At 38.5% G+C, this 26,623-nt stretch overlaps 1 protein-coding gene across 27 annotated transcripts in view; it reads left to right on the top strand.

The window, feature by feature from the left end:
- NRXN1 (neurexin 1) overlaps positions 1–26,623 on the top strand; it is a 1,284,195-nt gene that overhangs the window by 1,064,799 nt on the left and 192,773 nt on the right. For all 27 annotated transcript variants that reach the window (XM_045285734.1, XM_030884348.2, XM_030884347.2 and 24 more), the window contains one exon: positions 21,945–22,116. In XM_045285734.1, coding sequence (XP_045141669.1) covers positions 21,945–22,116 — 172 coding nt within the window. The remainder of the gene's footprint in view (positions 1–21,944; positions 22,117–26,623) is intronic.

Genomic DNA, 26,623 nt, shown 5'->3' with positions numbered 1-26,623 from the left:
GCCATGCCCACACAGGTGTCTCACTGGCTGTCTCCAGATTGACAGCCTGGACTCCACCCCCACACTCTTAATCCTTAAATTGACACCAGATTAGGTGATGACCATAGTTACTTAGCTATGATGTCATGTTATATTTGATAACAATTAATATCTAAGAAAGAGAGAAAACCCAGTGGTAGAATTAACCAGCTTCTGTCTTCTTTTTTATTCCCCAACCTTTACTAGTCCAGATGTACATAGTTGTCATCTGCTTAGAAATGGCGGAATAAGACATGGACTTAGGCTTTAGACTGTAAGTCATGCAAATGAAGGGGCCCAGTCCACAGCATTCTTTCTTGCTCTAAATGGGAAGGGACAGCTGAAGTTCTCTTGGTGAACTTCCTATGTGCTCCACTTGCTGCTCTATTATCCATCTGCCTTAATTTGACAGGAAGGCTAAGAGATTCCCAAACCCCCAGATATGTCCCTAGTGCTTGACAAAGTTTCCTCTCATGTACTCAACATCAGATTATTGTGTTAAGCAGATCAACTTTATGAAGCATAATTGCAAAGAAATTGACACTATTGACAATAGAAGTATGCAAACTATATTCATATTTTTCTTTCTAAACTGGCTTTTATTTTTTAGTAGGCTAGTTGTAGCAGGACCTAGGAAACATCATTTTCTGTCATCGATAAATGAAAGTAAACCCTCTGTACAAAGTAAAGTGAAAGATTGCCCCCTGGATGCATTTATACTGTCCCAACAGAGTCCCCTGGCCTTATCCAAAATGAGGACCTAATGTCGGGGGTTTAAATGGAGAGAAAATGTTTTGAGAAATGATGTACAAATACGCTTTACACAATTGATGTGTGTATGGATTGGGATAACAGTTGTATGAACCCCTAATAAAATGTTTAAAAAAACAAAGTGAATGTAGCTGCAATTTTGATGGAAAACGTTAGCTGCAAATGTGGGGGCTTCACCTTCTCTACTGTGGTAATTGCTGTCAAGGTACTTCCACTTCCTCAAAAAGCCAGATTCGACCTTTTTTTTGTATTTGTTTTTCTTCGTGATTATCCCCCTCTTTTTTTAAGATTGCCTTAATACTTAGTGCTGCATAACACAAAATACTTAAGTGAATTCCTAAATAAACAATTTTAAGAATCAAATATCACAATAATCATATGTTATGCAGGATGTAGTACAAGGCCTTTGTTGTTGGTGTTGGTTTATTTTTACAACAATAACCAATTGTTGATTCATACAAACTGCTTCATTGTGGACTGAAATATCCTAACCTCAATAAAGAAGACCTGTGCCTCTGGAGCTGGGCACTGGGCTGCCAACGAGAAAGCCAACAAGTTGAAGTGCAAGTTAATCCTCCGGAGAAAGTTGAGGCTGTCCGCTTCAATAAAGATGTAAAGTCTCAGAAACCCAACGAGGCAGATCTAGTCTATCTTATGGGGTCACTATGAGTTGGAATGGTGACTCAATGGCAGTGAGTTTGAATGTTTTGTCTGGAAGAGAATGAACTAGAAGAAAGATAGGAGAGAACTATAGAACTGAAAGAGAAAGCGATACTAAAGGAAGATGCTAAACTCAATGAGCAGATCATGGCCAACTGAAGAGTTAGGTAATTTGTTCAAGATTAGGCTACCATTGTGTGAAAATCATTTCTTTTAGAAAAATGAATGCCAAACTAGTCCCAAGGAGCTCCCAAATGTCCAGTCTTCCTAAAATGCTGTAACTTTGTTATCTCTGATATCAACCACTTTTCTTGTTAGCATATTCCCTCCTTTCCCTTGGGCTGCATTTCGCTGCAATGTCTCACAAAGTGTTAAGCAAATGGGTGCCATTAAGTCCCAAATCTGATGTTTAGCTATCTACCTGGAGGATCATCTTCCACTGGGCTGCAGAAGCTGGTGAAATCAAGTCAGGTGTCAGACCTCAACTCAAGTCCCACAAATGGGAGGCCAGGCAGAGGTATGCGACATGCTGGGTCCAGAGCCAGAAACGAAAATATCCAAAAGTCAAAGCAGGTCTTCGGCTTCTGCGAACACCCAGTCAAGAAGAGAAGGCCAAGACATGAATGGCTTGATGAGATGTGGTTGTAGCCTTCTGTCGACTATAACCCAAAGGAAACGGTTGGTGATGAGTCACCCATTCTCTGGGGTAGACTCAGAATACAATCCAGCTCAACCCTTAGCTAAGTGAAAACTGCCTCCAAAGTGGGATGATACCCCATTGACATTCATATTTGTCTGTTTTCATTCTGAAATGTTTAGCTAAATATCTGTGTTACTCCTTATGGAAATGTATGGATTTATGTTTGAACGTATTATTTACTCTTTCCTAACCAGAATATTGTCCTGAGGACTTGTTGCTCTGTTGTCTACCATCAGTCAATCTCAACTCCTAATGCCCCTAAGGGAAGGAGTAGAGCGGCCCCCATAGGTTTCTCTAAACTGGGATCTTGAAGGGAGCAGAGAGCCGGATCTTTCCTCCTGAAGACCTGCTCGTGGGTTTGAACTGCTGACTTTCCTGCTGTGTTGGTCTGAGTACTTTAAAGAAATAAATCCACAGAAACTCATGTATAAGAGAGAGTTTATGTAAAGGTTAAGTGTGCATCAAGAAAACATCCCAACCCAATGCTGCACAAGACCATAAGTCCAACATCAGCCCATATGTACGACACCAATCCACAAAGTCCTCCTCCACCTCACAAAACACACGCAATGACGTCGACTGCAGGAGGAAAGTAGAATCAATGAACATGTAAGTATCTCAGCACTGGCAGGGGTCTCCACATGGCTGCTCGAGCACCCAGGCTGCATCAGAGTAGGTCCATGTGGCTTCTCCTTGGGGATGCCTTGCAGGAATTCAGCCTTGTCAGCTGAAGCAGGGAACTGCTAAGGCTGGGCTTCTCCTTGGGGATGTCTTGCAGGAAGTCAGCCTTGCCAGCTGAAGCAGGGAACTGCTAAGGCTGCTGCACCCTGGTTCGACCATCACAAAGCAAGAGACCTGAGAACTTGAAAGGCAAAGCTCACCAAGCCATTTATCCCTCTGCCTTCAATTAACCCCACGTGTGTTTATCGGCCAGGTTGGCACAATGAACTAACTACCTCACCTGCTGACTTCAGCAACTGATCCCTTTAAGTATTCGTTTTCTAGGGATCCTTCTGAAGCCTGTTACCCTTATATTATTTAAAATATCTCTTTTCACATCCAACAGTGTGGATCCAGTTTTGTTACAGTCTGTGGTTGTTTTCCCAATAAGCTAAACTCATTTTCTCATATTGCATTGACTATCGTGCCAAAAACAAAACCAAGACCTAGTTGGGATAATTTGAAAAAAACCAAAACAACTTTCTTCAAATGAATGCTTTTTGTGTTAAGTATTATGTTGCCAGTTGGTTTAAGACATGTCTCATTTTATAGGGTGACTCTAAGTCGCATTGGACTCAATGGCGTGATAAGAGTGCATGTTATCCTGACAAATTATGTTAAGTTTTACATAGTTTACAGAGTTATTTTGTAAAGCCTATATATTATATTCATCAAATGCTTTTATAGAATGTGTCTTACTGGCTCTTCCCCTCATTTGCATGAATGATTCATGTCAATAGATTAACTAACTTCCAAAGAGGTCATCACTTCTGGGACAGGCACCGGTCCGTCGCACATGGCATCTGAAGTCAGAAAGGGTCCATTTGAGACACCAGATTGTTGAGTAACTTTGGATTACCTTTTCTCACCTGCCAAAAAAAAAATAAGTTATTTCCGAAATGTCAAGCAAAAGTCAGGAATGATACAAAGCAGGGCCTGGTTCATGAAAAGGCCCTCACTACAGCAGTGACCGTTCTTGTCTGTGGTGCATACTCCTTTGTATGCTGCTGGGTATATGTCAGGAGGATTACCATTTGGATTCCATAATTATGTTTATAACATAAATGCGTCCCTTTGGGGGTCTTACACTTTACTTGCTTTTGTAAAAGGAAGTTCTCATTTTATGAAATTTAGTGGCTGACAGTCAGTCGTGTGCTATATTCTGGGCAGATCCTATCATTTGGAATGATCCATTTCGGGCATTCTTCCCCCGTCAAGGGCAGAGAGGTCGTTGTAGTTAAAAATATTTACTTTCCAGATGGACAGCTCTCAAGGTTTGGTTCTTGGCCATGTGACTTTGGGCAACTGACCTACATTTTCTCTACGTCAGTGTCCTTATCTCTAAAATGATGGTCGGAGCTGCCTCACAGAGGGAATGGGAACTCCAATCACAATTCAATCAACATGTGTTTCATGCCCACCATGAGCTAGGCCCTCTGTGCTATATGAAACAAGACTCAACTATGGAAAGAGAAGGGGTCATTGACAATTAAAATTATTTTTAATATTCTCATCAATTAGCTGAGGTGGAACTTGTCGGAGCCACCAGCCTTTTACACCAGTAATGGCTGCAGTTATTTTTGCACTGATCTTGCTGAGAAGTTCATTATTTTAGCTTTGGTAACAGCATATGATAAATAGCAGGCTGCTTTTGTTTTGTTTCTGTTTTTACAAGTTAATGTATTTCAATTCTATGGTAGTTTTTGAGTGAGGAAAAAAAATATTCTAGAAAGTGGCCTGTAGTAATGTTTGTAGTAAAATAATAGTCCCAAGGGTGGAAAGATGTTTAATTAAAAAAATAGCTCCCTTCATTAGTCTCTTTAATGACTTAAATGTGTTAGTGCAAACACAAATGAGAGGCTTACATGATGCAGCTTCCAGCTAAGAAAACTTGATGGACAACGTAATACCATTTGAACACCTAGAATAGTTTTGAAAAGCAAGGGCATGAAAAATGTAATATTCTTTTTTATTTCTTTAAATAAAAAACACTACATATTCCATGAAAAATTAAGTCATTAAAATTAAGAGGTGGTTCGGGAATGGAAAAATTCAGTATTTTAAAAGATTCAGCTGAAGGGTAGTAAGACATAACTTTGGATGTCAAGGGCCGTTTCTGGTCATTAGTATCAAGTTTTGTTACATTTATTTGGTTGCTGACTGGAAAATCAAATAGATGCAATGACCGTCTTCCTTTCCCCAGAACGAATACATTTTGGTTGTCTGTGCTAATTGCAGTCTAACTTATTTGCTTGAAAAATCCATTGAAGTAATTCACATCTTATAGCTCAGATTGGAGCTACTGATATTGTAAGCTAAACAATATGAGCAATTCACTGAAAATAAAAAACAAGTAAAATGCTGAGATAGCGTTTACATTTCTTCAAAGGCCAACATGTATACATGATTTGGAAATGCTTCCGGAAGTTCTTTTTACAGAAATTTTTTGTGGGGAGATACCAAATAAATTGGGATTGTGAATCTTAAGAGAACTGGTGATTGAACAGAAAATTGTATTATCATTACTTCAAATGAATGTGGAGTAATTTAATTTTAACTTGGAAAGATGATCAAAAGATTGATGCCAACAAACCACAAGTGCTGGATTGATGTTTGTTGCATCTTGGTCTGTAGTTAAATGCACAGTGCCTTGCAACTCACCTATCATTGTGTGCAATTTTTTAATCTTCTGCGTTAATGATAGATTATTACTTGTTAGCTGTTAATTGCAGTGAAGCCAGAGGTTACATTAAATATACTTTCTTCTCTTGGTTGACATCAAAACATTCTCTTTACTTGCGGTTCAAGACAGTGTGGATTATTAGTTGTGCATTTTTTCAGGGAAGTTCTAATTTTATCTTTATGTTTTCTTACACGACACATTCTTTCAGAGCTGGCACTTCTCTGGTCATGTCTTACTAAAGTCAGCTCAAATTCAAAATTTTACCATTAAAAGCTTGACCTGTCCTTACATGCTTATGGATAAAGAGAAGATGGCAATACTTGAGAGGCTGATTACGAACAACCAAGCTGAAAATTAATTAATATATTGCATGTCCATTTGTGAACAATGACAACAAAGTAGAATATACATAGGAGAAGAAAATTAATATTCATAGGAGAAGAGAATTAAAAGAGATTGCAAAATGGTTGTCAGATTTTTAAGAATGCAGTTAAATAGTATAAAACAGAAAGGGGCCTACCATTAACATTTCTAATTATGACTTGGAATTTGCCAAGAAGGTTAAAAATTGTAATTACAGAAAACTTCTATTGAGATCTATTCTTGTTTCAAATATCAGGAATGCTATCTTTTGTTTTATTATGATGATAAAATAATTATAGTTTAATTCGATTACTTCCTTTAACAATATAATCTATTGTTTAACAATACCAGCTATTGTTGGTACAGTAATAGCTACCTGGTTAAAAATTCAGATCTTTATTTACTTGCTTATTGATAGAACATTTGGAAGATTTGGTATACTAGAAAGTGGTTACTATTGCTTTTAAAAGATAAGATTTATCATATTTGGGCAAGTTCAGGTAAATATCTTATTTCTTTTTCTATTTTAGCTGCACATTAAACATTTCAGAAAACTCAATTGCTAACTTTATAATCATGGTGACAATCTTTTGGATTTGATTGAAATTGTGTGAAACATATTTCTAAGAGAAGCCAATAGTAAAAAACAAAAGAAGGGTTCGTAAAAGAGATCTATTAGCTTTAAAACAAAACAAAAAGCAAAAAGGAAAAATAAAGGAACAAAAAGAAAATCCACACTTGATCAAAACAGGATACAAACTAAGGAAGTCTCCCTGGGGTGTGGCCTACATCACTTTTTATCTTACAAGAGAGAGAGAGAAAGACTTTGGTACAACCAAGGGGACAACAAAACAAAACAAAACCAGGAGCAAAGCATTTCCTTTGATAGCAGGGTCTCCGTGATGAGAACCTCCTAGAGCAATGGGAAGATTGATATGGAGCAACAGAGAGACTGGCTGTTCCTCAAGCCGCTGCTGCTCCGTTACAGAGTCTTCGACCATGGGATGGCCCTACAGAATTATCATTAAACCTACAGGGGGTTATGGTTCATTGATTTTCTTACTTAGGACTCCAAAAGCATGAGAGACTCTGTCCTGACCCTAGTACAGGTGAAGAGTTAGTCTATCAGTAATTCTGAGCACCTGAACTAAGTTAAGGCCAATTGAAGAGGAATGCTCATCTTGGCAACTTTCAGTGCTCAGGCTTCATAAAGTAGCAGAGGTTTAGGGGATAGGTTCGTCTGATCTCTTCCGGGGGATCTTGAAGAGTAAACAGAGAGCGTGGTGTGGTGGAAAAGCACCCACTGGAAGCCAGATTGCTTTGGGTTGGGTGCTGCTAGATGACACTTTAGCTATGTGACTCGGGGAGGTTATTTGTTCCTTTTCACATTGAAACCATCTCAACTTGGGGACTATAGCAAACACCTACAAATAGAACTACTATGAGGATAAAAGAAATGGGGTTTGGTTTAATAAGTATGTGACATTTTGCTTGTATCATGGATTGAAGTGTATCCCCCTAAAAGATGTGGCTATTTGGCTGGGCCATGAGCCTCAATGGGTTGTAAGGTATGTAATAATATAATAACTCCCCATGATGTGATGTGATCTGATCTGATAAGCCAAATAGTTGCTAGCAGACAAGGGTAGAATTCAGCATCCTTACTTAGGCCACAGCCATGATGCATAAGGAAGTTTCCCTGGGGTGTGACCTACATCACTTTTTATCTTACAAGAGATCAAAGGAGAGAAGACAGACTTTGGTACAACCAATAGAACAACAACAAAAAAGAAAAGGAGCTAAGCAGTTCCTTTGGTAGCAAGGTCCCTGTGCTGAGAACCTCCTAGACCACTGGAAGAGTGATGCCAAGACAAATGGAATGCTCCATGGTCTACCGGTGTTGAAAGGAGACAATCTTCCTCCCAAACTGACAGAGAGATAAAGATAGCTTGCACTCAGAATTTGGACTTCTGGGCTCCCCACCTTTCATTTCATTAAATTTCTATTTATTAAAGTCATCGATGGTAGTACTCCCATTTGCAGCATGAGATAACCAAAAGATCTGACTTATGAATAGTAAGACTGTTTGTATCTTCCTTCTCCAGAGGCTTACTAATAGTACATCTGCAAAATTCTATTAGAACCTTGTTTCCCCTTCTGAGAAGCCTAGTGGTCTAGTTAAGCACACAAACTCTATGACCAAATTACTTATTAACCTTGCCAATTGGGTCAAATTATTAAACTCTTGAGGCTTTTCAATAATTCAATTGCAATAGTCATATTCATTTTTATTCTCATATGAACTTGTGAATTTTTAGACGACATCCTTGCACATAGCAAATATTCCCAGAGGGTTAGCATCATTATCAATATAATTATGTCTTCATCACTATGATGACATCATTATCTTCATCATCATCGTCATCAACATCATCATCATTGTCATCATCATCATCATCATCATGTATCTACTTCCAAATGCGGCCCTTATTGAATATCCATACTGTTTTGGGGATACACTGGCACTGATTACAAATCAGGGAATAAGCTGTATATGGTCTTCATTTCATCTTAATGATATTTGTGATTAATTTCTCAGCTCATTTTCACTTTCTCCAGTAGGTTTGGTTCATATTCATATTAAAGGGGTGAGCATGCTTGGCAAGGGAACTGTATAAATTGGATATGGTCTGGCAGCTTATTAATCTTGTTTGATACTTAATAATGAAAGATTTATCACAGATAGCCAGCCCAAAGTCCACTCGGTAATAATCAAATTACGTTTCTTATAGAGTAGTTTGTTTCCCAGGCTTTTCATAACAGACTCTGAAGTGATTGTCTTCAATCTGTAACCCGGTTCAATGGACATTTTCACAGAGAGTCAGTCTTTGGCGCAGCTGCTATAATGCCCAAGGTTCTGTCCCCCACATGCGTATACCCCAATACACTGCTGTTGAGTTGATTTTCACTCACAGTGACTACATAGAAAATCTTTACTGGAGCAGAAAGTCTGACCTTTGACCGAGGAACGGCTGGTAGGTTTGCACTGCTTACCTTTCAGTTAGCAGCCCGCAGACCCACTGCCCCCGACCCCCAAAACAAAATAAAACAAATCTTCCATCACATTGCGTCTGACTCATAGTTGATGCGAAAGGACAGAGGAGAACTGCTCTCTAGGGTTGCTGGGAATGTAAATCATTCTCTCGTGGAGTGGAGAGTTTGAACCACCTCATTGTGTAGCCCCCCAGGCCACCAGGGTCCCCTCAAATACTTACAGAGAATTAATCTAGAACAGTGAAAGCAAGGTATGGGCTATCCAGGCAGAAGAAACAACAAAGGCTGAGAAGGGCAGAGAGTAAGTACATTCAGGAAAGCCAAAGGTCAGTGTGGTAGTGCAGAGTGGGAATGAGAGAGAGAGAAAGACAAGGGGAGAAAAATAATGTCATTTATTTTTTAATATATAGGAGAGGGCTTCAGAAAGTTCATGGATGAATGCCATTGTCTTTCATTTCCATTTTTCTACAAACTTTTTGGAAATCGCTCATATGGCTGTTACTCTGGGTATTTACTGCTCAGGATATAAAGTACAAACAGCTGGTATTTACATGTGGTACATCACTGATCTCAGAATCCACAAAACCAAAGTCAATGCTGACACATAGTACCTTATAGGGCAGGGTAGAACTGCCGCTGTGAGTTTCCAAGAGTATGGCTCTCTGAGGTAAAAGGAAACCCCATCTTTCTCCCATAGAGCAGCTGGTGGTGATCTTGAAGTTAGCAACCCATAACCCATAACTACTATGTCGCCGGAGCTCCTCCGAATGCACGAGGCTCCTCCAGATGCCCTCTGAGTCTTCCAGGTGGACAGTGACCAGGAATGGTCTCAGGAAGGGTCCGGTGGTTCCTGTTCTGGAGACAGAGAAATGAACATTCACCTCAAATTCAAAATGTCATTAATTCAATTGGGAGTGAGCAGTTTGCATACTTTCGGCTAAAATGTTTGGCTAGATTGTAGGACGTATTTGCATTTTGAATTCCCATCAATGAAAATTTCTCTGAAATTTGGAATTGGCATTCAACATCATTCTTCAAAATAGCCATTCCTATGGGTGAAGGGGGAGGTCAATGGGTCCAAGATGAATGTTTCTTTTTAAAACAAATTTGTGGAAAGTACTCGAAAACTAGTCAAATGATGTCAAACATTAGTGCTAAGGTAGATGTTGTACAGAGAAAAAAAACGTTTATGACATTTTGAGATACAAGGAGTCTCCAGGGTAATAAGTAAACCAGACATTCAACCCACTGAAGCAACTGAATGTGTTATACTGCCTTTGAAAAATAAGCATAGAATGAAGAGTCATTGCTTGACAGTGTAAAATTAAATGACTTTTGGAGCATGTGTTAAGTCCCCGTTGACTCAGAAAATAGTTTATGCAATACATGTCATAAAGTTAGCTGGAAAAATGACACTTATGAACAATTAGGTGAATGTCAAGATGCGTACTGTTATGGCCTGCATTTATATCAATGCTTTTTCTTTTCCAATATTAGGATTCTTTTACATATGCTATGCAGAAGTGTTTTATTTGTGACAATGATATAATTCAGATTAATAGAGTCAGTTCAGATGAACAGTTACCCTCTAGGGCAGAATAGAACTGCTCTCTAGGATTTCTAAGACTATATCTTCATCAGAGTACATAACTTCAGCTTTCTCCCTGGAAGCAGCTGGAGAGTTTCAAACCACCAACCTTGTGTTTAGCGGCCTAATGCTTATCCCACAGAACCACAAGGGCTCCTTACGGATATTGCTTAGTTTTTTTCTATGCATAATTCTGCAACCTTATTTAATCCCAGACATATTTTCTGAATAATAATATTTTTGTTCGTATACAGTATATGTATCTCAGCCTATATTAAGAATCTATGCATTTTATCTATATTTATGCGTAGTGACTTTTTCCTTTATTCCTACCTTTTCCTCCTCATTGGGAGCTTTTCATATACTGTTCCTCTCACTGTAACTCTTACTTTCAGAATTGATTTCTTCTCAATCTCAGCTCTTCCAATAGGTTTTGTTTATCACTCAGTCTCTCTCATAGCTCCTTGCTATTTCCCTTCTTGGCACTAGAATACTTCTTATGTTAATATACATTTTATTATATAAAGAAATCATGTGACTTAAGCCTCATGCTGGAAGAAATGCAATTTATTTTATTAGGCATTTTTTATCCAGAACTTAATAGGATACTGTAAGTATAATAGTCTACGTTTATTGGATAAATAACTGAATGATTGAATGCCTATAAATGTTGAACATGTGTCTTTATATTTATAAAATTTTAGTTTACTTCATGTGAGAAAATCATGTGATGTAGGAAATTGAATGTATATAAATGCAACTAACAAGTACATTTAAAGTTGCTTCATTTACAGATAGACTGGTACAGTATTTTGCAAAAAGTCCTATGCAAGTAGATACTTGAAGATACGAGATGATCATTTATTGACATTATTTTTGAGGTACCACTATTTTATTTAAGTGCTAATGCTTTCTCTTTTTTTAATTGGGCTCATATAACTCATCACAATCCATACATCCATCCATTGTGTCCAGCACATTTGTACATTTGTTGCCATCATCATTTTAAAAACATTTTCTTTCTACTTGAGCCCTTGGTATCAGCTCATTTTTTTATCCTTCTTCCCCCTCCCTCCCTCCCTCCCTCCTACCCTCTCTCCTGAACCCTTGATAATTTATAAAGTATTACTATTTTTTCCATGTCTTACACTGACCGATGTCTCAGAGGGGGTTATATGCGATCATTGTGATTGGTTCCACCTTTCTCCCCCACCCTTCCCCTTCACCTTCCAGTATTGCAACTCTCAATATTGGTCCTGAGGGGTTTATCTGTCCTGGATTCCCAGTGTTTCCAGCTCTTGTCTGTACCAATGTACATGCTCTGGTTTAGCTGGACTTATAAGGTAGAATTGGGGTCATGATAATGTGGGGGAAGAAGCATTAAAGAACTAGAGGAAAGTTGTATGTTTCAATGGTGCTATACTGCACCCTGACTGACTTGTCTCTTCCTTGTGACCCTTCTGTAAGGGGATGTCCAATTGTTTACAGATGGGCTTTGGGTCTCCACTCTGCACTCCCCCTCATTCACATTGATATGATTTTCTGGTCTGGGTCTTTGATGCCTGATACCTGATCCCATAGACACCTCATGATCACACAGGCTGGTGCGCTTCATCCATGTGGACTTTGTTGCTTTTCAGCTAGAGGGCCACTGGTTTATCTTCAAGCCTTTAAGACCCCAGACACTTTATCTTTTGATAGCCAGGCACCATCAGCTTTCTTCACCACATTTGCTTATGCACCCACTTTGTCTTCAGAGATCATGTGGGGTATGTGAACATCATGTAATGCCAGGTTATTAGAAAAAACTGTTCTTATGTTGAGGGAGTACTTGAGTAGAGGCCCAATGTTCATCTGTTACCTTAATACTTAACATATAAATATATGTGTATAGATCTATTCCCCTTTCGTTATATATAAATATATTTCCATATGTACATGCCTGTATTTAGACCTCTAAAAAATGCCCTTTGACTCCTAATTCTTTCCTCTATTTCCTTTTACCTTTCCTCTTGTCCCACTATCATGTTCAGCCTTCATTCGGGTTTCAGTAATTCTTCTGGTTACATTGCCCTTGATCAAGCCCTACCAGGCATCCTATGCCCTCCTTGGCATCGATTTTTGATCCCTTGTTATTCCCTTGTTCCTGGGTTTGTTAACACCCACTTCCTCCCCCCCTTCTCCTCTCCCCTCTCTCCAGCCCCCACCCACCCCCAGAACCATTGGTCCTGTTGTTTTCTCCTCTGAATTGTTTATCTTATCTAGATAGACATGCAGAGACAATAATAAGCACAAAAACAAGACAGAACAAAACAAAACAACAAAAACAAAATACAACAAATAAAAAAGAAAAGCCTATAAATAATTCAAGATTTGTTTGTTGACCTTTAGGAGTGTTTTCTAGTCGAGTCTGATGGGTTGCCATGCCCTAGCCCCAAAGTCTATTTTTGGTATTCCCAGGGGACTTCATTGCTTTGCTGTCCTTGCTGCTCTGTTGCACACCCTTAGCATTTCACCAATGTGGAGGCACCACTATTTTGTTGATATGAGAAGTTGTAATTTTTAGGAGCTTCAGACTTAGACATTGTCTGGTCTCTTCTGAAAGTTCTGTCGTGCCCCAAATCACACACATAAACGTAGATTTATTTTTGATGATTGCAGAAATTACTTACTATTCTGGACATAATAGAACCTTGCTGATTCTATAAAAAAACCACTCCTGAGTGAGGGCATTTATCTGCTCATTCACACACCTTTTCAGTTTCCAAGGCTGTCAGACAGGTAGTCCTGGAGAAGTCCAGAAGGAAGAAGAGAAGGTGGAAGGCAGTGCTGTCAGCTTTTCTCTTGGGAAGCAGTTCAAGGTAGGGCTCTGCTTGCGGCCTCTGAAAACCCAGCTAGCATTTAACAAGTCAGCCCATCAAACACATTTGGAAACCTTACCTTGCCCTTACTTTTGTGGTTGCAACTCACGATTCACCAACAGAATTCTCAAAAATGATGTCCCCGCCCAGCTGACCTTTTCTTTCCCAATTCCCTGGAGATAGCTTGTGAAGTATTAATCAACTGAGACATTAAAAAGAGTTCTACTTATCTCTGGCTATGTTTTTATATTTAAAAGAAATTTAAAAACAAAGGTCAATTGTATTTACCTAGTTACTAAGGTAACACTATTATAGAAGAGTAAAATCATCATCCTAGGCTATTTGGTCTATTTGTCTGAAAAATATTACATTCTATGTTAAGGTAATTTGGAACATTAGAGTCAGACTGTAATTATGTAGTCAGCTCTCCAAGAAATGATGGGCCTGAGACACCAGAAGTAAATGAAATCCACAAATAATCCCCAATCTCCTTTTCAGAGAAGCCTTTTTACATAGAGCTGCCCACAACCAGCAGGATTGATGGATATGAATATCCTTTCTTTGTCCAGTTTCTGGTAGAGGTAATAATAAGCAGTGTAACGGCCCAAAGACACAGAGTCTGAGAGAAGCAGAGAAACAAAGGTTATGGTTTTAATCAGCACCTGAAACACAATGTTTATTGCACCCAGTTTCCTGAATGACCATAAAATTCGAGTAAAGCTAATATAGCAACCAACCAAGGATTTTGAAAGCAACAATAACAAAACATATCAAAATCAGGAACAAAAAAACCCAGCCTTCTGAATGCTCTGCTAATCGCTTCTTGGCCTTTTGGCCAAGATCAAGTGTAGTGTCGGATCAGTCTGCTGCATCTTCAACAAAGCATATCTGCCCTAGTGTACTGTCCTGTGTGGTGCTATGGAAAGGAAGTCGCAAAAAACAAAGGTACAAGAAGCAAGACTGTAATTCATCCCTTCACTCCGTCTGCGGAACAGGCATTAGTTTTATGATATTTTCTTGGAAGGAACATGGACACAACTAAAATGATTATTTTTTAGGAAGTCCCCTACAATTTGTTCTGGTTCCAGTGTCAGACTTACTGCATTAGTGATTTGGGGCATGTTGTTTTAAAAGCAGTAAACATATATAGATGAGAGCACTTAACTTCCAGATCCACTAGGAGTTTCAGGGGAGACACACGGCACGACTCAATGCCTGGCAGGCAGCAGACACTCTGATGTGTAGGTCCTGGAAAGGTGGGTGGGAGTGAGTGGCCACATATTTTCGGTGCACGTTGGTATTGCTGCCCTAAGGCTAACCTGTTCCCGATGGAACCCTTTGAAACCAACTCCATAATGCTCTAGTATTGCCCCTGCAACACCTTCAAGACTTTTACTGATGTGGGATTTATGTACATGACTTATCTTACCAATTTTATCCAACACTAAGGTCAGAGAGCATACTTTAAATGTTTGTATTATCCGTGCTGCGGAGCACATATTACATATTCAGCTTTATTTATTAGCCAAATAAATTAAAAGATTAGTATTATGGAGGAAAAGCGGACAGAGAACACAGTGGCTTTTTTATGTGCAATGGTGGGAGGTTACTTACAGGCAGTTGCCAGGTTAAAACAATGAAATCAAAACCACTTCTTTGTAGTATGGATCATCAAGATAAGTAAACAGCCTCTCCTAACCCAGCAGGACCTCTAAGTCAATAGTTTGGAAATGTATTTGGATTGAACTAGCAATTATCTCAGCCAGTGTAATTGTTTTGAGATGGAAGAGTGAGTGGCTCACTGATGTCCTCTGAGTTGATGCTCACCCCTGCGGAGTAACTAACTGCAGGCCCCAGAATCCCCCTGGTTTGCCTTCCTCTCCTCCCTGGTGAGGATTGGTCTCTAGAGGAGCAAAACATGATGCTCAACCTGACTCTGATTTCGATCCATGATGTAGAGTTGGGCCATGGGAGCCGTTCTGCATTCTGAAATGAGCACAAAGTGCTTTTATAGGAAGCATTGAGTTCATTCCAAGGGAGGGCTTGGGCACCGTGCTGCATGACAGGAACTTATAGAATGTAACCAAGATCCCTTTGCCAAGCACTCGCTGTCCTTAGTTGCATATATTCCTCTTATTTAATTCTAATATCTACGGAGATGGTAAAACAACAAAAAGAAAATCCTTTGTTCCTTTCTTGATTGATTGCTGGCCTTTTCTGGGCATAGTTGAACCAAATGTTTTAAACTTCAGATTAGGGGAAGAAAAAAGCAGTGGGTTTAAATCTCACATAATCTATTGTGTTAGCATGACTAGACTAGAGAAACAAATTCATAGACACTAGTTTGTGTATAAGAAGGAGCTTTATATACAAGAGCAATTGAATGTTGAGAAGACAGTCCAGCCCAGATCAGATCAAATCCATAAGTAAAATATTAACCCATCAATAAATTCCTTTTCAGACTCACGCAACACATGCAATGATGCTGAATGTTGGAAGATCACAGGCCAGTGGGTGGAAAGTCTTATGGATCTACTGGCATTGTAAACATCTCAGCACTGGCAGGGGACTCCACGTGGCTCTTTCAGGTCCAGGGCTCTAGATAGCTCCATGTGTCTTGTCATTAGGAATGTCTGTCAGGGAGTGAGTGTGTGTCCTGTCTCCAGCGAGCTATTTATCTCCTTAGCACCTCCAAAGGAAGTCATCAAGCTGCAACCTGATTGACAGGCTGAACTCTACCCCTTCACTCGTAATAGTCTCAAATTGACAACAGATTATGTAACTATCACATCTGTATTTGTAAATCATTGACAATTCCAATGTTTCCTCCACTTATTATGATGTTGTCTATTGGTCCAGTTGTGAGGACTTTTGTTTTCTTTATTTGACTTATAATCCACTCTGATGGATAGATTGTGCTTCAAGCCCTCTTTCAGCAAGCAAAGTTGTTGTATCATCTACATATCAAAGTTGCTAATGGGCCTTCTTTCAACTGATGCTGATTTCGTCAGATAGTCCAGTTTCTCGGATTTTTTGGTCCTCGTACAGTTGACTAAGTGTAGTGAGAGGAAACAGTGCAGCTGTACACCTTTTTGAAAAAATCTTTTTATTGGGAGCTTGTACAACTCTTATCACAATCCATCCATCCATCCATGTGTCAAGCATATTTGTACATTTGTTGCCATCATCATTCTCAAAACATTTTCTTTCTACTTGAGCCCTTGGTATCAGCTTCTCATTTTTCCCCTCCCTCCTCCACCCTCCCTCCCCATAAACCCTTGATAATTTAAAAATTATTATTATCATTTCATGTCTTATACTGACCAATGTCTCTCTTTATCCACTTTTCTATTGTCCATCCCCCTAGGAGGGGGTTATATGTAGATCATTGTGATCAGTTTCCCCTTTCTCCCCCATACTCCTCTTACCTTCTCATGTTCTTTTCAAATGATCTCCTCTTGCTTGGTCTATGTAAAGGTTCCTTTGGAGCACAGTTAAGTGTTCTTGAATTCTCACCTTTCATGATTTTATCGGTAACTTGTTGTTATTCACAAAGTGAGATTAGTTAGCCTAGACAATAAAACAGAAGTTAGCATCTTTCTGGTGATCTCTGCTTTCAGTAATGATATTCTTTTCTTGTTCCCTGTCCTCTTCTGAAGATAGTGTGCATTTGGAAACATCTGTCAGTTTCCAGGTTAAAGCAATTACATTCATTGTCTTGTATTCCTGCCGTCAGTTTTTAATTATCTTCAGCAACAGGTTACTTGTTTGTGGTTTTAAGGATATTGTTTGATCATTTCTGCATTCTATTGGGTCACCTTCCTGTGGAATGTATCAAATATGGATCTCTTCCAATTGGTTGGCCACGTTCCTTGTCATAGAGTATTGAGTGTTTCCAGGGCTGCTTTAGTTTGTTGAAACATTGCAATTTTCTGGAACCATGTCTTAGCGAATAACTTCAGTAATACTTGTATTTCATCCTTAAATACCATTGATTCTTAATCCTATGTTACCCATCACAATTCTGGTTTTACCCATCAAAAAACATTCAATTTCTACCAGTGCTTTCTGGCATATTCCTTCCATCTTCTTTTGATGCTTCCTGTATCGTTCAGTATTTTGCCGATGAATCTCTCAATATTGCAACTGGTGGCTTGAATTTATTTCTTTAGTTCTTTCAGGTTTAGATACGACGTGTACTTCTCCTTTGGTTTTCTAACTCTAGATGTGATTTGTCTTCTAGAGCTGCCCTTTGAAATTTTCTGTTCAGCTCTTTTACTTCATCATTTCTTCCTTTTGCCTTAGCCACTTTATGACAAAGAACAGCTTCAGAGACTCTTCTGACATTCACTTTGATCTGTCCTTTCTTTTCTCTCTTTTTAATGACCATTTGTCTTCCTTATACATGATGTTCATGATGTCCTCCCAGAGCCCATCATATGCACCTGTATATGATCAATTTATGGTCTGTTCCGCAATCAGCACCTGGCCTCCTTTTGGAGGATCAGATTGAGTATCTCAATCATCTCTTTTCACAGATGTAATCAATTTGATTCCTGTTTATTCCATCTGGTGATGCCCATATTTATAGTCATCATTTATGTTGATGAAGAAAGACGTTTGCAATGAAGAAGTTATTGATCTTGCAAAATCCCATCATGCAATAACTAACTTCATTTCTATCACCAAGGCCATAATTTCCAACTACTGATCCTTCCTTTCAGTTTCCAACATTCACCTTCCAAGCAATTGTATTTATCAGTGCATCTTGATTGCATGCTTAATTAATTTCAGGCTGTGGGCATTGGTAAAATTCTTTAATCTCTTCATCATTGTCTTTAATTGTTGATCCAAACATTCCAAAAATAGTCACATGAACTCATATTCCTTGTAGGCATATACATATCTTCCTATCACATACAGAATTGTACTTCAAGATAGACCTTGAAATGCCATTTTTTATGATAAAGGAGAAGCCATTCATTCTGAATTGGTCACTCCTGGCATGATTTTCTGATTCAGACTGGCCCAGACTAGTCCATTTCAGTTTCCTGATACCTACGATGTGAATTTTTGCTGGTTCTATTTCATTTTTGAAGACTTCCAATTTCTTAGATTTATATTTTGTGTATTTGTTTTGTTTTTATTAATAAATAATTTTATTGGGGTCTCTTACAGCTCTTATAACAATCCATACATCAATTGTATCAAACACATTTGTACATATGTTGCCATCATCCTTTTCAAAACATTTTCTTTCTGCTTGAGCCCTTGGTATCAGCTCCTCTTTAATAATATACTCAATTATTAAATATATTCTATGCTTAATAATTGTTTGCAGGTGTGTCTTTTTATGTCTACCTATACACCATCAGCAACTGAAGGACCTTAGATGTTTACCGCATGCACATCATTAAAGGTGACGCTGTTTGAAAAGGCACCTTTTCCCTGGTCTTATTTCGAGTGCCTGCCAACCTGGTGGGCTCATCTTCCCTCATGATATCAGCCAGTATTCTACTACTACTGAAACGGCTTTCAGTGGCTCATCCCTCATCAGTGAACAGCCTATTCCTTCTTTTCAGTCCGTTCTTAGCCTGGAAGCTCCACTGAGACCTGTTCACAGGTCACTTTGTGTAACTCTGCCTAGTATTTGAAATACGGGCAGCATTGCTTCCGACATCACTGAGTCTGAAAAACTGACAAATGTTTTGGGAAACCATTACCATTATCTATTTCCAGGACTCTCTGTCATCCCAAATAGAATACGCATTCTGCTTTGACTACAGAGGTATATCATAAATACACATAAAGAAATATGTCTGCATTTCTAATATGTACACATGGTGCTTGGAATATGCTCAAGCGATTGAGGACACTGTTGAGTATTAATATAGGTTAAAATATTTATTTTCAAATAAATATGCTATTGCAAATAGAATTAAACTCTGAATTAAGCCAAGGTGCAACATGATAGAACTTTGAAGTCCTTGGCTAGTGTCATACCTCATAATGCTTCCTCTTCACTTGGTCTGTCTAATAATGGAATCTTTATTCAGAAATGAGCCTTTGAGGAGAAAAACCAATAATTACCTTTGACACTATTTATTTAATGAATCCATGGGAAGACTTCAGTAAATTATAAATGCCTCGTTACTGATATTCTCATAATAGATTTTTGGAAATTATGGTGTGAGCCAGTTATCCATTTCAACGGCAGTACAATGCAGAGGGATCAGTACATGTCCAGTGAAATTACTTCTTGTTTTGCTAATGCAATATTCATGAGAATTTGGCAGAAACAATCACATTTAATCCCAGAGAATAAGAATATGAAATGAATTCTCTTAAATTGTAATTATCTGTTGGCAAGAAATTATCTGTTTAGCAAGTTTTATTGTTTGTATAATTGAAATAACTTGCTTTGCTGTCAGCAAAGGGAGGGGTTTAGAAAGTTCACAGATTATGAATAGAAGCACAAATATCTGGCTCTGTAAATTGATTGCTACTGATGTTAAATAACTTACGGAAAAGGAGAAAATATGAATTCTATCAAAATGAAGAAATAAGCATCACAGAACATCAGTGATTAAAACAAATCTAAGAAATGTCTCCACTAACTTTTGGATAACGTTTCAGATCTATGGGCGTTATACTTTAATCCCCTGAATCTTGTCGCAAATGGAACTCGCTGCCATCTCATCAATGCTGACTCATAGCAGCCCCGTTATGGGTTTCTGAGACTGTAACTCTGTGAGAGTAGAACACCTAGCCAGCTTTTCTCCGGAGGAGCTGCTGGGGGTCCCAACTACCAGCCACGTGCATCACAACCCAACAACCCTTAGCCACTGCACCACCGGGGCTCTGAAATCCCCACCAAAGCTGTGGACTTAACAGCCAGGATCACAAAAAAGATGGTATAAAATAAAAATATGTCTAGAGGAAGACAGTAGGCAGAAAGTCTATGGGATTATTAAGCTTGTTGTATGAGTTTCATTTTTAGTTGCCTAACAGGTAATCAAAGAGAAACGATGTTTTCTTTAAAAGTTACATTGTTCATCAGGCCAATGACAATTCAAATAAAACGTTTAGGAACCATGGACACTTCTTATGAGGAAGAGATTTCCTGAGTCATGTCAACAAGTTGCTGTCCAATGGATTCCAACTCCTTGGGGTGACTCTTATGTCAGAGAGGAACTGTTTTCTGTAAGGCTGTCAATGGCCTATTTTTCAGAAAGAATCAAGACCCTGGGAAAGAAACAAACAAAAAAATCTCTTTGAGGTGTCTACAGAAAATAGTAGTGTCTACTACACTGACATTTATCAGTGAAGTAAATAACATGGTCCAACACCGCCCTTTAATTGTGCAGATTTACATAAGATCATATTATAAGAACTTTCCGTTGAACTTGCCGTCTAATTCAATTGTGAGAATCCAGCAAGAGGTCAAGTGATGGTGGTCAACACCTTCAGGTTTTTGGCATCCAGTGTGTGGATAGATGTTCTACCCTTTAAGCCCCTGCTTCCTCCACGCCATTCCTCCCCACTGAGGTTTGATGAAAGGTGAGCAGCAGACAGTTTCAGGTTATGTATTCTGACAAGGGCCTGAAGTGCTAGTATTCTGAGTTACTGATTAAGGGCACATCCACATACTTTCAAATCCACTGAGCTCAAGGTCTAGTTGACAGTTCTGCTGCTTGTGAATGCTTCTCAGAGCCAGAGGACTTACACATGTGCTTCCCTTTGCTGCCTACTATCAGAAAATTCTAAAGTTAACAACAGCAGCATTGCCCTTAGGATGATTTACACACTGCCCAGCTTAACTCAAAGAGGTGGTTCACTTTTAGATAACCACACCTGAGCTGCTTCTTAGCTTTGACATAAACTGAGACTGAGGAACCTGATGTCGGTTATAGCATCACTAGGAAGTTATATAACCCTAAGCAAATCATTGCATCTCCTTGTCTCATAGTTGCATCATCTGTAAAATGAAGGAATCAGGTAAGCGTTAGTCTCTTAGCATTTGATGGTTTTGTGAATGATGACCAAAGAAGTGCCCTCATTAAATGTCTGACCCTGTGCTCACATCCTCTAGAATGATGTTCTGTGTTGTAAGCATTTTATCAGTCGACTCTAAACAGGTTTCTTTGCTCAGATTGCAACAATACTAAAAGGGAGACTTTCCAGCTCTTTTTCCTGTGAGATAGAAAGGGTGGATTACAGGAGCCATGTGAAAGAACATGGAAAGATGGTTTTTCATGTGGGCAGCTGTGTACCTTGTGTGGGGCAGCCTCTGGGGAGAAGGTGGCTCAATTCCCTTGAAAGGCATCTTTCCGATGATCATTTATCCATGAAAGAGACCACGGAGATTTCCCTAAACGTCGAGAAGCTGTTTCTAGTACACACGGCCCTTCAGAAGTAAAATGGGAGGAACGCCATTGTTGTTGAGCCCGGTGCATCATTCTTATTAAATGTTGATTTAGATGTACACTGTACTTCAACTCCCCCTTTCCCCCTTCTTCCTTCCAGCACCAAGGGAAAATTGGAGTTAAATTTAATGTTGGGACAGATGACATCGCCATTGAAGAGTCCAATGCAATCATAAACGATGGGAAGTACCATGTAGTGCGTTTCACGCGGAGTGGGGGCAATGCCACTTTACAGGTGGACAGCTGGCCCGTGATCGAGCGCTACCCTGCAGGTAAGCCAGTGAATGTGTATCCGGGGAAGATTTTATGGAAAAGAAAGCACTGTTTTGCGGCCGTTTCACCAAATTGTGGTTTTTCTGAGAAACCATCAAGTATAGATTGGACTTTAGAATCCTATGACTGTAACGCTGTCCTAATTGTTCTTGATACAGTATCTAATTGGCATTTTATAGGAGACCTTGAAGGCACACATTATCGTTTGCAAAATTCAGGCCACCAAAGAGGGCAAGCCCCCAAATGCACACGTTACAGGCACAACATGTCAAAGCTCTTTTTACTGGACCCTTGCATTTCAACAAAGGAAAGGCTTTGTCAAAAGTAACAATCTTAGCATTTTCAATGAAGGGAGGGAATAGTGTGAAGCATTTTCAGGGAGAAAATGGGATTTTGTTTGTGGTCCGCAGCTAAAACAAACAAAATGTGCAAGAGGGTCTTGGGACAAGGAGCGACAGAGTAAAGGGCTAGCGTTCTGTCCGTTTGCAGTTGTAAGGATCTGTCTGTGGATGAAATGGCGTGTGTTGTCAGGGCCACAGCAGCACGGACTCTCACATGGGCTCCGTGACACTAACATTAACTAATCTCAAGTCTTTGTAACTGAAGATGAAGTCGCTGAGTGATAAAATATCTTTTGCTAGCGAGCTTGGTCAGTGTTATATGGTTGCAATGAAAGAAATATAAGCCACTGTTCTCTGTAGTTGCAGGGATTCCCAATGAAAAAGCAATTAATGCTTAAGAAAAATACAAATTTGAAATATAAAACGATTTGTCCCACATTTATTTATTTTCTCGATATTTTATTTCTGAATTTGTTGCTAAAAATTACTGTTTTCTCTGCACCTTTTAAAACACCTGAATGCTCTTAAGACGCTATCTTTGTAGCATAAAGAAAAAGTACCAAAATAAATCATCGTTCATTTTGTACAGTAAAAATGATTACGATGGCATATCAACTCCTCTGTGAGAATGCTCTTTAATTCTTTGGATGAACTGATTTGGTGAAGTGACTGATCTCTTAAGGAAGCGCTCCATTTCCGTAGTACTGATTCACAATGTAGGCAATCAGATGACTGATTCCCTTCGGGACCCATCCTGATTTCCAAAACTCTACCTCCTCAAAACCTGGGTCACACTTGACGATAGTCCCGATGCTCTGCAAATATTTGCTGAATTAAATGAGCAAAAAGATTGTTTGAATTGCTGGAAGACAAAATTCAGAAGCAAGCAAATTGACAGAATGTCCAGTGCCTATGATGATACTGGCCAATAGGAGGTACTCTGTACCTGTTTGCTTACTCTGTGTCCTGGGATTCATGACCACCTTAAATTACAGTTTTGAGAACATACACATTCTGTTAAGAAATAGAATTAAAAAATGGAAAGAACACAGCATAATACATGGATACAATATTATATAGCCACTACTAATAACTTACTGCATTCACTGAAATTCTACTGGAAATATGTTTTTTTATAACCATACCCTGAGTGGAAACACAGAAAAGTACATTGGTAAACTTCCTGAAAGTACAAAAATAAATTATCGTTCATTTTGTACAGTAAAAATGACTACGATGGTATATAAACTGATGGACTAATCAGTACGTAGTGACCGAAATGAATCATTTCACTATTGGCTTTGGAACACGGAGACCAGGGCAGCACTGACCTTTGCCCTGGGATGGTGGCCTCTCATAGACCTAAGTATGCAAAAAGACACATTCTAGAAATATTACTGTGGGGCAGCTATTTCTTGAAGCCTAACTTTATTTCAACATTCATTTTTCTACTTATTGAATTATTATTTGTTCTCTCTTAACCATTTTCAAACTGGTATCTTTAAGAACTATTTTCTAGGGGATATTAATGGTAACTTATAGAGGGTAGCAACCTATGCTTAATTAGTTTGGAAAAATCTGAACAATACCAAGTTAAATATAGCTGCTTTTTGACTTAATTATAATGCATTAAAAGGGAAATATAGTACATTCATTCCCTAGCATGGATAATCAGAACCTACCCAAATTCACCAAGGCATCTTGGTAAATATTCCCTAATACCTTTGAAAGATTTATGTATACCACCATTTTAATAAGAGCTTATCCATTTTCCCAATCTGTTCATTGTGCACATATTGATATCAAAAAAGACGTTGTTTTGTCTTCTCTTGACATGCTAATACCTAATGTACTGTATATACTTGTGTATACGCTGAGGTTTTCAGCACATTTTAAATGCAGTTTTTGTGGTAAAATTAGGTGCCTCAGCCAATATTCGGGTCAACTTATACTCGAGTATATGTATATGGAAAATACTGTTAAATGAAATTGAGAAAATGTTCATAAATTAAATTTTAAAATATACTTATATATTTTTCTTGACTAGTACTAGTCTAACATGTGGCGAGCTTTAATTAATAATTAAATGGATGGAGTTTCAGAATAAGATACATAATGCAGAATATATTTAAAAATCAGAAGCTTACAATGGTATTGTACATAACAAGTAAATCTTTATAAATCTTTATTTTAGATATGATAGAGCTTTAGATTTTAGGTGTTATATTGCATTAGACAAGGATTTTATTAAGTGCCCGTTTCCCCAAGAAATGTTTTAGATGGTATTAATAAATCAAACACAAGTAGAATTGCTAATTTCCCGAAGGATACAAGCAAGGGTAAAACAGTGAACCTGCCCTCAAGAATATCAGAGCACAGGTGAAGCATTTGGATACATCCATATAAAAAGTTAATGATCAATATGTAAAGAACTCAAGGGAACCACCATTGTTGTCATCAAATATTTTATTAATCACCCGATCTGTATGCATTTCAGCATGATGCTGAAGTAGGCAGTAAGCCATGAAAATTTCAAATGCCGTTTCTCTCAGAGCTTCATCTACGACAGGACCACGAAGGATGAATATAAATCTCAGACTACGTGTTGCTGAGATGAAGGTGGTTAGAACAAAGTCATTGCAAATGTGACTTCAATAGCAAGCCTAGTACATCCCACACGCATATGGGTTTATGGTAATTTATTTTTACTTTTTGGTGATTCCTTATAAAAGCAGCTGGACTAATGCTTTTACCGTCTAGTCCAATATTCAGAGAAGCAGGGACCAACAGATGATATTTGGTTCCTTTAAAAGTGCCGGCACGGCAAATATAAGTAATAAGGGCTCAAATTAGTAATGAAGTGTAGCACTTAACCTTCCATTATAGGGCTTTGTAGTAAGTGCTTTTATATAAACCAATTCATCTGGTAATGACACTATACCTTTAATGAAATGCACCTAAAGCTTGGACCACCGGTAGTACCGGTAATTGTCTGGAAGACTTTCATGGAGAAATGAATTAGTAGAGGTGACATTTATGTTCTTTTCCTGTATATGAAATATTCCGATAACTCAATAATCCATAATTTGGAATAAATATTGAAATTTCTGAATAATTGGCTCAGTTTTCATTACTATCTGTGCGTTGAGCAAATTATAGAAATACTCACAATAGGTTGAGAATCATTTGAAGTGGGAAAAGCCTTTTCTTAGCTCTTATTAGTTAAACTCTAGAATACAACGCATCATTAATCACTGATTTGTTGCTCATTACAATTATGTGGCAAAATTTTCCTCCCAACCGAAATAGAACTTCTCTTCTCACACTAGCCTCACACACTTTCTCTTTCTGTGCCTAAAGACGGTTACAGATGAACCAGGTACCTGGGAGGATAACAAGTTCATTTGGTAGTAGAGAGCGCCAAAATATGTTATTAATTGCCGATGTAAGGTCTAATCGTCCTTTTATTTCAAATAAATAAACTTACCAGATCAAAAAATATTAAAAACATGCATACTCTCTAAAAGGAACTTATGAGACATACAGTCTGCCCACAGAAAAATGTTTTAGAAAAGTCAAGATTAGAAATACAATGTGTGAGGAAACAAAATAGTTATCATCTCACATTAGCTAAATTCTGAATAAGATGCTCCAGAAAAGGAAACCAGGTGCCCAGGGGGAAGAGGCCATTCTGGAGGGAGTGGTCTAGTAAGACAATGAGAACATAGCCACTTGGTTTGCATCGCAAAGGGCTTGGTGTATTCAGGGTGGATGGCTTGCAGTCATTGAAGAGGATCCCCAAGGACTGACAAGAGCTAGAGAAGATAGCTACAAACCAATTCAACAATTGAGATATCCAAAGGAAAGGACTTTAATAGAGTGTAGGAAGCGAAAATTCAAATGCATAATCATACATTATAGGTGAACAACTGAATAAAAGGTGATCACCAATTCTTAGGATCTCTATCTCCTCCAGATAACCACTTTAAAAACAAACAAACAAACAAACAAAATCACCTTGATCATAAGAGTTCAATGACCACTTTCTATTGTTTTAATGCTTCAATGTCACCAGACTACACAGGGTCATTGTTAACTGGAAATGTGGAAAGAGAAACAAGTAGAGGAATCAAAGCTATGCTTCTTGAATTCTAAGATGTTCGTC

Source organism: Echinops telfairi, unplaced genomic scaffold, assembly GCF_000313985.2.
Source record: "Echinops telfairi isolate 266 unplaced genomic scaffold, ASM31398v2 ScPeMD7_7475;HRSCAF=8513, whole genome shotgun sequence".
NCBI classification, from domain to species: domain Eukaryota; kingdom Metazoa; phylum Chordata; class Mammalia; order Afrosoricida; family Tenrecidae; genus Echinops; species Echinops telfairi.
This window is presented reverse-complemented; position numbering and strand designations above follow the sequence as displayed.